Source organism: Sceloporus occidentalis, unplaced genomic scaffold (genome assembly GCF_023333645.1).
Source record: "Sceloporus occidentalis isolate IW3139 unplaced genomic scaffold, rSceOcc1.0.p SCAF_173, whole genome shotgun sequence".
Classification (NCBI taxonomy): domain Eukaryota; kingdom Metazoa; phylum Chordata; class Lepidosauria; order Squamata; family Phrynosomatidae; genus Sceloporus; species Sceloporus occidentalis.
The window spans coordinates 678,259-691,770 of NW_028317153.1; the positions used below are offsets into that span (position 1 = coordinate 678,259).

The 13,512-nt window shown below is 44.3% G+C and overlaps 1 protein-coding gene across 1 annotated transcript in view; it reads right to left on the reverse strand.

Moving 5' to 3' along the window:
• The window catches only part of LOC149279270 (cadherin-like protein 26), a 36,764-nt gene that overhangs the window by 7,162 nt on the left and 16,090 nt on the right, over nt 1-13,512 (reverse strand). Inside the window, exons 3-8 of the mRNA XM_089501386.1 lie at nt 8,944-9,009; nt 8,265-8,381; nt 5,615-5,773; nt 2,111-2,267; nt 750-907; nt 148-276 (exon numbers count right to left, since the gene is read on the reverse strand). Of these exons, the coding sequence (XP_089357512.1) occupies nt 148-276; nt 750-907; nt 2,111-2,267; nt 5,615-5,773; nt 8,265-8,381; nt 8,944-9,009 (786 nt within the window). The remainder of the gene's footprint in view (nt 1-147; nt 277-749; nt 908-2,110; nt 2,268-5,614; nt 5,774-8,264; nt 8,382-8,943; nt 9,010-13,512) is intronic.

The following is a 13,512-nucleotide window of genomic DNA, read 5'->3' on the forward strand; positions in this document are numbered from 1 at the left end:
CTCGCTGCTGTGTCAAATACTGACACCGCTTTGTAAAGCCAGCTCTGAAGTTTCACTCCGGGAGGTCGATACACAGTTACACCTTACTGTATCCAGAAAACCCGCCGATTACCATGTATTCTGCCTCTATTCCGGTAAAATTCTTACATTTAGTGTGGGGAACGTGGGCTTCTGGTTATTTCCGTCTTCGATTCGAAGAATAGCGGTGGCCGTGGAGGAGAGAGGCTCGAGTCCATTGTCACGCGCACTCACCAACAGCTTAATCGTATTGGATTGCTATAAGAAATATGATGACAAATTATTAAAAACGGAAAAAAAATCATAAATAAAATGTTACTTTATTAACAAAATCCAACAACAGTACAGCAATGTTTAACACCTGGCCAGAAATCATTCTTTAATCCCGTCAGTTTTTAAATGTCCTAATTATATAGGGAATGCTTAATCGTCACATGACACAAAAGGAGACACTGATAGGTTATTTCCAGAACCAGATTGGAGAAGTAAATTTGGCCACAGTGTTTTAAGGTCAGCGGCCCATAAAGTGGGAGCCGCTGTCGGGCACCAGTGCGCCGGGCATTTGCCCAATTTGCCCTTTGGCCAAACCCTCACTGCAAGTGGAAAAGCCGCTTTAGATCCGCTAGATTAGGTTAAATCATACATGTAAAGTTCGATCTATAAATCTCATATGCATCACATTGTAACGTGCATTTGCATCATTCTCACTCATGACATCACAGCCCCCATACCTCATAGTTCAAGCACCCTTGGCCGCGGATCAATCCGGATTTAGGATCGATAATGAATTTCACATTGGGAAGGGCCGGTATCTGTGAGACGATGCTGTAGGTGATGTCTGAATTTGCCGTGTCCTGCTTGTCACCGTCATACGCCAAAACTTGTAAAACTGGGTTTTCTGGTGAAAAAAAAGGGGGGGTGGAGACGGAGTACAATGCTGTCGTTATTCAGAAGTTCCTTATTTACATATATACATAGACGGCGGCTTCCAAAACCAAAAGGGCCGATGGATACTGAAAAGGTCTTCACGGACCGGGGTGGGGAGAACATTCAGTCCTTACGCTCACTTAAAATAGATACGCATTACAACGCACCTTATAGACAATCCCTAGGATTTCAGACCCCGGAAAAATGCAATATTTTAATCCGAAAAAGGATCCAAATTCTGATTATAAAAGTGCGAGCTGCATTTTAATCGGGGAGCCGAAATAAAAAAATAAGAGGTTTTTTTTCATTTACTATTTTATTCTGTATTTTTGAATGTTTTTTTTTTTTTTAATAGCTTCCTGTTTAGGAAGTCTATAGAATAACCGGTCAAAGTATAACAAACTCCTCTAGATTGTAAGCCTGCAAACCGGGCTCTTAACGTATCAGTTCGTCTTAGTCTAGTTTTGTCAGACCATTTGAATGCAGGGACTGTAAGAACCGCTGCGGGAATTCTTGTTGCCATATAAATAAAAGATAATAATAATAATAATAGTTATGCTACTACTACTAATAATAAAAGTAATAATAATAATAGTTATAGTACTACGGCTACAGCTACTACTAATAACAATAATAATAGTTATACTACTACTGCTATTACTAAAACTACTACTAATAATAATAATAGTAATACTACTAATACTACTAACAACAATAACTAATAATAGTAATAGTTATACTACTACTACTACTAATAATAATAATAATAATATTAATAGTAATAGTTATACTACTAATAAAAATAGTAATATAGTAATATAGTAATAGTTACTACTACTACTACTACTAATAATAATAAAAGTAATAGTTATACTACTATTACTAATAATAATAGTTATGCTACTGCTTTTACTAATTATACAAAAAATAATAATAATACTACTAATAATAAAATGAACGCTACTACTACTACAAATAGTAGTAATAATAGTGATGCTACTACTACCACTTCTACTACTACTACTAATAATAATAATAATAATTATAATATCACAGGCCAAATAATGGATGCCTGAATAATGTGGATGCACGATCTTCACACTTTGTGACACATACACACAGATACGGTTTGCTACACAAACCACGGTCCCCATTCCCCGATTACCGCACTCACCAAGATTAGCCGTTTCCTTCAAGGAGACTTCATACACCGCTTTGGAGAATTCGGGAGTGTTGTCATTTTTATCTTTCACTTCAACATTAAAAATGAGAGATTTGTCTACAATTTTTCCGGACAATCTGTCGGCAGCATCAAAACAAATCTGAAATCACAAGAGCAGCTCATATTAGGCCTTCTGGAAATTTCTAAGGATCAAGGGGTTAATATTTTTTATTTTTATGTCTTACTGGTATATATAACATCTGTAACTTTGGAGAAAGAGGGAAATCAGAGTTGTATGAAGACACAAAAAAAAGAAAGTCACCAGTTATCCATAGTGAGTATCCAAAATCTACATTTTGTGGTATGCCAGTATGTTAGTTTGTGTGTGTTAGTAAGTGTGTTACTGTATGTGTGTGTAAGTATGTTAGTTCATGTGTGTGTTAGTGCGTGTAAGAATGTGTAAATGTGTGAGTATGTGCAAGTATGTGTCAGGGTCCACTCTCTGCTGCCTGAACCATGGCTGAATCATACGTCAGGCTAATACATCAGTTACCACTAGTGGCCACCCTCCTCCCTCTGGAGTGATCTGAACTTGATTATCAGGTACAGCTGCGCCTCATGAATTGAGTGAAGCCCTGCCTTTATAAGACCTGCCCTGCCCATCAGTCAGGGCCTTGGCATTGAAGTTGTAGGACTGCCTTGCTCTGAGCCGCTGCCTGTACCTGAGCTTGTCCCTGCCCGTGCCCGTTCCTGAACCCGTTCCCGTTCCCGAGCTGGTACTCGTGCATGATCCAGTAGCCGAGCATAAGCCTGTACTCGTGCCTGAACCTGGACCTGTACCTAAACTTGCCTGTGGGCTTACCTGCCAGTGGGCCCGCACCCGAGCCTGTACCTGTACCTGCACCCGAGCCTGTACCTGTACCTGCACCCGAGCCTGTACCTGTACCTGCACCCGAGCCTGTACCTGTACCTGTACCTGCACCTGAGCCTGTACCGGCACCTGAGCCTGTACCTTCCTCTGCTCCCGTCTCTCTGCCTCAGCTCCCGTCCTTTCCAGTTCTGCTACTCTGTCTGTACCTATCTCTCTGTCACCATGCATAAAGGGGTACAGACAGAGTCCCCCGTATCCCCTGCACATGGACTCCTACCAGACCTGCTCGCCCGGGTCCTGACAGAATGCCAAGGCCATGCCAAGGAGTCCGCGGGGATGACTGCAGTTCTGGAGGTACTGGCGGAGTGTCTTCTGCAGCTGTGCAAATCCGTAAGGTCTGTGTTGGAATGCGATAGCACTAAACAAAAGCCTATGACCAAGACGAAGTGCAAGAAAGCTCCACAGAAGAGCTTTAAGCGTGAGCCTCTCACCAAAGAAGAGAAACAAAAACGGCGAGAGGACAACTTGTGTTATTATTGCGGTGAGACCGGTCATAGGATAACATATTGTCCGTGGAAACCTGCTAAGCCACCCGCAACCCACACTGACCAACCCCGTGCCCAGGAACCAGTATATGACACCAGCAACCTGTCACAGCTGGACCACACCCCGTCTCCTCAGCCCGGTGAACCAGAGGTTTCTCATGTCACGGCACCAGGTGAACCTATGCCTTCTGAAGCCATGTCAGAGGAACCCCAGACCATGTCTAACGACCCTGACTGGTCTGACATGGACGATGCTTCTTCAGAGGATGATATGGCATACACACCCGAGCTCCAACATACCACGGGTGTTTGTGCGGTTGGGACTACCACTCCCATCACTCCTAGGAACCAGAACAAGGAACCCTAGACCGCTAGACACTCCCTTGGGGCCCCCGGTAACGTCCTGGCGTCTGATGGGACAATCGTGCATAGGAAAGACCTCAACCGCTACGAGCAACAGCTGCGTGAGCGGAAGTCTGGTAAGCCTGGCATGTCGGCCCCGAACCGGTCCAGTTCCTGCACAGCCCAATCCCGTTCTTTGGAGCCCTATGTACTCGGCACCTTCGTAACCCCGGGTTGTGGGAGTGCCCAGGCCAGCACACCCAAGACCATGTCACCAGAGTGTGTGATGGCGTCTAATGGGACTATTGTACGCCGGGGTGACCTGCACGTTTTTGAAAATGCTCTACGGGCAAGAAGAGCATTCAGCACCATCGGATACTGCCACACCACTGCCGTCCTAGGAACTCCCGGAGGCTGCTCCTTGAGGGGGGGGTACTGTCAGGGTCCACTCTCTGCTGCCTGAACCATGGCTGAATCATACGTCAGGCTAATACATCAGTTACCACTAGTGGCCACCCTCCTCCCTCTGGAGTGATCTGAACCTGATTATCAGGTACAGCTGCGCCTCATGAATTGAGTGAAGCCCTGCCTTTATAAGACCTGCCCATCAGTCAGGGCCTTGGCATTGAAGTTGTAGGACTGCCTTGCTCTGAGCCGCTGCCTGTACCTGAGCTTGTCCGTGCCCGTTCCTGAACCCGTTCCCGTTCCTGAACCCGTTCCCGTACCCGTGCCTGAGCTGGTACTCGTGCATGATCCAGTAGCCGAGCATAAGCCTGTACTCGTGCCTGAACCTGTACCTGGACCTGTACCTAAACTTGCCTGTGGGCTTACCTGCCAGTGGGCCCGCACCCCAGCCTGTACCTGTACCTGCACCCGAGCCTGTACCTGTACCTGCACCCGAGCCTGTACCTGTACCTGCACCCGAGCCTGTACCTGTACCTGCACCCGAGCCTGTACCTGTACCTGCACCCGAGCCTGTACCTGTACCTGCACCCGAGCCTGTACCTGTACCTGCACCCGAGCTTGTACCTGTACCTGCACCCGAGCCTGTACCTGTACCTGCACCCGAGCCTGTACCGGCACCCGAGCCTGTACCTTCCTCTGCTCCCGTCTCTCTGCCTCAGCTCCCGTCCTTTCCAGTTCTGCTACTCTGTCTGTACCTATCTCTCTGTCACCATGCATAAAGGGGTACAGACAGAGTCCCCCGTATCCCCTGCACATGGACTCCTACCAGACATGCTCGCCCGGGTCCTGACAGTATGTAGAAGTGTGTGATTATGTATGTGTGTGAGTATGTTAGTGTGCGTGTGTAAGTTCATGTGTGTGTTAGTATGTGTAAGTGTGTTAGTATGTGTAAGTGTCTGTAAATATGTTAGTTCATGTGTGTGTCAGTACATGTTAGTATGTGTAAGCGTGTAAGTATGTGTAAATGTGTGAGAATGTGTGTTTTTTTTTTAAATGTCTGCTGGATCCAGTGTGAATGAAAGAGATTCTTCCACTTGAGAGGTACCATGGTTGCTTCCATTAAAAAAAATTACCTGAGCCCTGGATTCCTGTGAACTAATATTTCTCACACCATCCATCACACGCTACGGAGAGCCCGTGTGAATGTGTCACGCAATCTCCAGACCGTGAGACATCGGACACGTTCCCAGGTGACTGGGATAAACACAGTAATTGTGGAACGTTTTGGCTCTTCTCCTACTCGTTGTCCCCTTAGGGAATGGTAAGAAATATACATATGTTTACCTCAAAGTAAGGTGTCTTCTCTCTGTCAATGGGTCGGTGAACGAAGACTTGACCCGTCTGATCATTGATGGTGAAGAGACCAACCTCAGGCGGGAGGTCCACCCCAGGGCCGCTGATAAGGTATTTGATAGAGTAGTTGACGGCTCGATCGTTGAAAAGCTGAGGATGGTTCAGAGACCGGATTTATTAAGCTAGATCCAACCAATTTTACCTAAAACATCTTTTTTATAGCCATTTGTAAATAATATGTATCGTCTCCTGTATCAGAAAATGCAGGATGGTCAAAGACCAGAGAGTCCACAAATAGTCAAATAATCATCCCAATGTTTGTACTTAATTCATTTACATTTTACATTTGTGATCAATAATCTCTCTCTTATACATTAAATGTGAATACAAAGTTGTATACAGTAATACTCCCTAGCGCTGTATACAGTAATACTCCCTAGCGCTGTATACAGTAATACTCCCTAGCGCTGTATACAGTAATAACCCCCCAGCACTGTACACAGTAACCCCCCAGAGCTGTATAGAGTAATATACCGTATTTGCTCGATTATAAGACGAGGTTTTTTTCAGAGCAAATTCTCTGAAAAATACCCCTCGTCTTATAATCGGAGTCGTCTTATAATCAGATCTCAAATAGGTCTGACTATGAGATGACTAAGATCCAGATCCCCCGCAGCTGCAGGGGACCTGGATCCTCCTGTCTCCCCCCCCGCCCCACTTACTGGTACTTCTGAGTCCCCGGTGTGTAGCTGGGGCAGCGTGTAGATGTCTACGTGATTCGTACCGGTGCGGGGAACTCTGATCTCTGACAGTCGGGGAAGGTCTGCGCGATGGACGCAGACAACCCCCGCTGCTAGCCACGCCTCCTTCCGGCTGCAGTGTACGTGTGTGGGATCTACACGCTGCCCCCGCTACATGACAGGGAAGTCAGAAGCACCGGTATGTTTGGGGGGGGGGGGGCCGGGGGAGTGTTAAATGGAGGGCACAAGGCATTTCTGGAGGCAGAGTGCTCTGTGAAATGCCTTTTAACCCCCTTAATGCCACTCTGCCTCCAGAAATGCATTTTTAACCCTCTATACGCCACTCTGCCTCCTGAATGCCTTAAACCTCCCTATATGTCACTCTTCTCATAATATGCCTTTAAACCCTCTAAATGCCAGAGTGGCATATAGGGGTATAAGGCATTTCTGGAGGCAGAGTGGCACATAGGGGGTCAAAAGGCATATCATGGGGCACAGTGGCATATAGGGTTAAAAGGCATATCATGGGGCATAGTGGCATTTAGAGGGTTAAAAGGCATATCATGGGGCACAGTGGTATATAGGGGGTATAAGGCATTTCTGGGGCAGATGTGCATAACCGGGGGACAGGTTGGAAAATAGAAGGAAATAAAACCAAAATATTTTTCTCAATCATAGCTTTTATTAAAAAAAAATAGTTTAGATGAATTAACATTTACTGGTAAAACTCTTTTCCTATAGGGTCGTCTTCTTTTTTTCCTAAATTAATATTCAGATTTGGGGGGTCGTCTTATAATCAGGGTCGTCTTATAATCGAGCAAATACGGTAACCCCCAGCACTGTATACAGTAATATAACGCCCAGCGCTGTATATAGTAATATAACCCCCAGCGCTGTATACAGTAATAAGTAACCCCCCAGCACTGTATATAGTAATATAACCGCCAGCGCTGTATACAGTAATAAGTAACCCCCAGCACTGTATACAGTAATATAACCCCCAGTGCTGTATACAGTAATAAGTAACCCCCCAGCACTGTATATAGTAATATAACCGCCAGCGCTGTATACAGTAATAAGTAACCCCCCAGCGCTGTATACAGTAATATAACCGCCAGCGCTGTATACAGTAATAAGTAACCCCCCAGTGCTGTATACAGTAATAACCCCCCAGTGCTGTATACAGTAATAACCCCCCAGTACTGTATACAGTAACAACCCCCAGCACTGTCTACAGTAATAAACCCCCAGCGCTGTATACAAAAATAATACCCAGTGCTGTTTACAGTAATATACCCCCGGGTGCTGTATACAGTAATATACCCCCGGGTGCTGTATACAGTAATATAACCCCCATGTCAGTCTGTGACGAAAACCTGGTTTTCCCCCAATAAACTCCCTTTATCTGCAGACCTGGAGCCACCATTGCTGTCAGTCATGTGATATTTTGGGTGACTTTCCCGGCTCAAACACCACACAGCGCTGATGCTTTATGGCAATGCTAATGAAGTCCATTGACTTTCATTAGTCAGAGAGTCAGACTGGATGTCACAGGCAGTATGATAAGGGGTCTAATAGATTGGGGATCAGATAACAGAGTGAAAATCATACAAATGGCTGATATGCAGCTTCCTGAAAAAATTATATCATGAGGAAAAAAATACAACTGGGCTAAAAAAGAAAACAGCAATATTTATAAAAACTAATTTTAAATCCGGTATGAATGAAAACATTTGATGGGTGGCCCGCTTTAAGCCTCCGGAGACAGAAAAAAGTTTTATTACTGCATAAACAATTAAACCTTAACAAGGTCCCATAAAAAGCTTCGACGTTGGCTGTTATTATTATTTTGTAAGAGAATTTTTTTGTGTGAGAATTTACGAGAATATTGTGGTTCTTACATCTCCAGCTAATTTGGGGAAAGGTCCGTTGTCGTTCTCTTCCAACACCAGCGTAGTGAGGACCCACCTTCTCTTCGTTCGCCGGAGAGGCCGGAGGCTATCTGCCGGAATCAGGCTCTGTTGATGGAAGTCGTGGGAAGTATAATTACTGCGGGATTCCTTATTTAAGACGTTTCTCTAACTTGTCAAGTACTTGACATCATAATTGCCCCGCTTTCATTTAGGAAAAGTTAGTAATGACAACATGCAAACACCACCCATCGTCAAGATGTCCACCCATGGGACACTACAATCCATGACAATCAAGATGGAGGCTCAGGGCGCACATCTTGACATAACAATGAGGCTGCCTCCTTATACTATGTAATCCCAGCCCATGGGGCAGATGGACTAACAATGCCGGGGTAATTAAATACTGTCTATGGCTTGGAAATGCTGATACTTTAATCCAACATAAACCCCATTTTTCTTCAAATAGGGGAGAAGATTGACAAGAGGTCCAATGTCCATGGAGGCCAATATCAAGGTTCAGTAAAACCTCGAAACAAGGACTTTAAGAATGACACGGGTTCCTTTTTTGGGCAAGAGAGGGTATTTACATCAGTACATTTGCCCTTTGGACTTTTTTTCCCCCCAGCCTTACTATGTTATTTATCTGCCCCGAAGTTGAAGAACGTACCCGTTTCGCAATATGCTTCTTTTGGGTGATTTCTTGTTTTCGCTTCCCCTCGCCGTATGTTATCACCTTATTTATAAAAGAAAAAAGGAAAAAAATCATTAAATTACACGGAAACGTTCATCATTTCACGTCAGTTGAACACTACAGGGGAGTCAAAATGTGGCAGAGGGATTTGGGTCCTAAAGAGCAAGTGTTCCTCAGGACACTTGGGAGGTATGGTCTTACAGTAATTATAATTCATTCATTCATATATTTATTTTTGGGGTTTAGAACTAATAATAAACATATAAAAATGCAAAATAAGTCTTTGTTATGCATTTTTTTATCATTTATTTTATTTTGTTAATTTTGAAATTCCCTTATTTTTTCTGTCATAGAAAATGACAAAAAAAATCTACACATTATCGTTACCCGGTGTGAATTTGCTCATAGGGAGAAAATAGAGAGGAATGTTTGGGTTTATTAATACGCGGCCCCCCCTTGGTGGCGAGGAGTGCTCGGAATGCCGGCTGCCTGCCTTTGATGGCTTATAAACAACATAAAGAGACACATTCGTGCAAAAAGAAAGACGGCGTGCGGACTGCGTCCACAGACACTGGAGTCATGTCACTGCACCTCTCTATTCACTCACACGGACTCTCCCTAAATCACCCTCTACGCCCGGGGCAAAAAATTGGGCTGATTGACAGTCCCCCTCCCCATCACAAGTATCGACGCCTAAACACTTCCCAAACCCCATGCGTCTGCGTGTAGGGCTCAATTGTTTTTGGATACAATGTAATGAACACTCTGATACTCTAAACAGAAACAAGACCCGTGAAGGTCGTAGTAACATAGTAATTTAGGTTGAAAAGACCTAGGTCCATCACGTTCCCCCCGTTTACTGATCCTTCCCGCTTTTGATCCAAAAGAAGGCAAAAAAGGTGACCAGATTTGTCCTTGGGTCAAGAAACATTAATATTAATTAAAATAATATTATTACTGTTTACTCTGTCATTTACAGCCCTGTATGTTCTGCTTTTTACCCTTTTTGGAGGCATCCCCTGTATCTGATAGAACCGCCTCTCTCAGCGGTGGATTCCGTACCTTTACTGCCCTCACTGTAAAGAATCCCTTCCTTTGTTATGTCTGAAATCTTTGCTCTTCCCGTCTCAGAGGGCTACCTCTGGTTCTTTCTACCTTTCTGTTAATAAACGGGTCACTGGAGTGCTCTTTGTATCGCCCCCGGACAAAAACATTCTTGTATTTATTGGAACCGTCCCAACCATAGGGGTGAGAATTAATATCGGGACAGAAGGAGCTACTACACAGGATGAAATTCTATATGTATATATAACATTTCAAGTTAAAACATACAATACATTTATAGAAATGTTTCAGCCCAAATGCTGACTTAAAAACATATAATAAACATTTTGAACTTTTAAGGAAAAATAAACGTCAGGAAGAATTTTTACCTAGATAAATGGATAGAGATCAAGTCCGACCTCTGTTTAAGCATTAATGCTATAGGCAATATAATATATATATTTATAAAATGTTGTATAATCCCAACCCCATTTTATAAAATAATCCGTGTTTTTTGAGCCATAAAAGATTGATGTTGACAACCTTCTCGCTACATTTAGGATCGACTTTTGCCTTGCCTAGTTCTAAGCAGCTTTTTTCCAGTAGGTCTATGAGACTCTGTTTCCACCAAAAGCCCAGAAGAACATGTCTTCTCCAAGCGGTTCTACAGCATGTCCACCTGCTCTTGGGTTACTGCTCTTTCTTGAGGTGAAGACCATCATCTCCAAGACCTCTGACCAACACTTGTATGTAACACCAGGGACCTGTGCCAACGGGGGCACAAATAACAGCTCCCTAATTCCAAGAGGTCCCCTTTTCCACCACAGAGGTGAGGAAGGTCTCATGGCCTCCGCTGTGTTGAAGAATGATCTCAGTGGAATTAGGGAAAACTTTTTGAAAGTAGGGAAATTTCAGTTTTCATAAAGTTTGTTTAATTATATAAAAAAAAAAGGACAGCTTTCTTTTTGTCTGTATGATATATTGAGGGTTGGTTCAGGTGTGAGTAGGGTTGATGACTAGTTTTGTTGACTGATCTACTTGGCTTCCAGCCACATAGAAAGACGGCAGAAATCAAAAGGGGGGGGGGTTAAATTGTCCAACTCTACTCTGCAGCCCCTCGGATTTTAGAGACTAGACAATAAGAACTTGTCAGATGGGGATAGTTGACCTTTTTAAACTTATATTTTTACAACGGTCACCACACTATCAGAAGTTATGTATGGTGGCCCCTGACAATCAATACGTCATAGCAGGAAAAAAGAATATAAATTAAATTGTTTGCCCAGCAAAGCTTAAGCAAACGTGATTTTAGATCACAAACACAAAAATAACACTGATTACTTCGACGATAACGGGCAGGGTCAATTATTTTGGATGCCTGCCGAGGGCAAAGGGAAAGAAAGATTTACGATGAAATAACTAAGAAACCAGTCAAACAAAAAGCTTAATGCAGTATCAATATTTACACATGGATGGGCACGAGGTGATCCATTCCAGTATAAACTTGTAACCAGTAACTATGTTGCCTCCTCAACAAACAAGTCGCTGGAAATACTTAAAGCAATTTAAAAAAAATAACTCGCTGTGATTCTATGGAAAAAAGAAAGGATTAATGGCGTATAGTCCATGCCGGGCACAGGGCCTAGTAATTATTTGGTTCCTATATCCATACATACTAAAGATTATTCACTAACGGCCAAAAGTGGTTGGCTGCTGAGGAGATGGTTCTGCATGGCTATTGATATAGGGGAGTAATATTAGGTAAAATTACTATTTTTGCCAACACACACCTGGAATAAATATTTTATTCTGTTTTTAGACCCAAAATAAAATGATGGCGTCCCCAGCCTTGGGGAATCCAATGTTACACGCTTCCAAAATGAGAGGGTTTGGTGCAGTAAGCTCCGTAGCCTTTGCACCTCGAAGGGCCGCTCTTTGATAATGGTTTGGGTGAATGTTCTCAGCGATGCCGCTTTGCGTAGACAATATAACCAGAGGTTTATGAAAAGTTTATTAATACACCTTTGAAGCTTTTTTTTGGTTCCTCCTTAAGTAGCCACCATGTTTCTAGAAGAATGACACTGAGTAGCCGAGGAGATTTAGAGGAAATGATGGTCGCTGGTAAAGGCCACGCCGCCTCCTTTGTTACAAAATCCAAAGTATATTAACACGCCTCAGGTACCAGAGATTCCTCGATCTCAATGATTTTACTTCTGAAGTTTTACAAGACACCGGAGCAAACTATTTGTAACGTGTATAATTATCATATATAAAAAAAAAAGAACAGCCCAAGGGAACCAGCTGCTGTCTACACCTTGCCCTTGTTTTTCTCACGAGTGTGCGTTAGTGTATGGTGTTAGCACGCATAGTTGTGTATGGTGTTAGAATGTGTGTGAGCGCATGGCGTTAGTGTGTATGTTAGTGTATGGTGTTAGCGTGTGTATGTCTTAGTGTATGGTGTTAGTGTGTGTGTTAGTGGATGGTGTTAGCGTGTCTTGAGTGTGTGTTAGTGTATGGTGTTAGCACGCATGATGGTGTATGGTGTTAGTATGTGGGTGAGCGTATGGTGTTAGCGTGTATGTAAATGTATGGTGTTAGCGAGTGTCTGTGTGTTAGTGGATGGTGTTAGCGAGTGTCTGTGTGTTAGTGTATAGTATTAGCGTGTGTGTGAGAATATATTGTTAGAGAGTGTGTGCAGAGCCGGCCTTAGGCGTTGTGGCGCCGTGCGGACTACTCCTCTGGCGCCCCCCCTCACTACCCCCCCCTCTCTGCCCCTTCAAACTACCCACCCTCTCTGTCCCTTCAAACTACCCCCCCCTCTCTGCCCATTCAAACTACCGCCCCTCTCTGCCCATTCAAACTACCCCTCCCCTCTGCCCCTTCAAACTACCCCCCTGCCCATTCAAACTACCCCCCTCTGCCCCTTCAAACTACACCCCCCCTCTGTCCCTTCAAACTACACCCCCCCCTCTGTCCCTTCAAACTACACCCCCCCTCTGCCCCTTCAAACTACACCCCCCCTCTGCCCCTTCAAACTACACCCCCCTCTGCCCCTTCAAACTACACCTCCCCTCTGCCCCCTCAAACTACACCCCCCCTCTGCCCCTTCAAACTACACCCCCCCCACTTACCTTGTTGCCGGAGTCCTGCGGTGAGAGCGGGAGGCATCCGTCTTCTCGCTCTGCCGCGGTGCCGGCATTTCATGTTGAGAGCTTGAATAGTCCGGCGCTCAACATGAGATGCCGGCACCGCGACGGAGAACTTCAAGAGCAACCGCTCGGCGCCCCTGACCGGGACTTAGATTTAAGCATCGTTTTTTTTTTTAAACTTTATTTAACATGAATGATGTTAAATAAAGTTTTAAAAAAAAATACAAAAAAAAACAAACGATGCTTTAATCTAAGTCCCGGTCAGGCGCCCCTGCAACCATGGCGCCCTGTGCGGTCGCACAGGTCGCACACCCCTAAGGCCGGCCCTGAGTGTGTGTTAGTGTATGGTGTT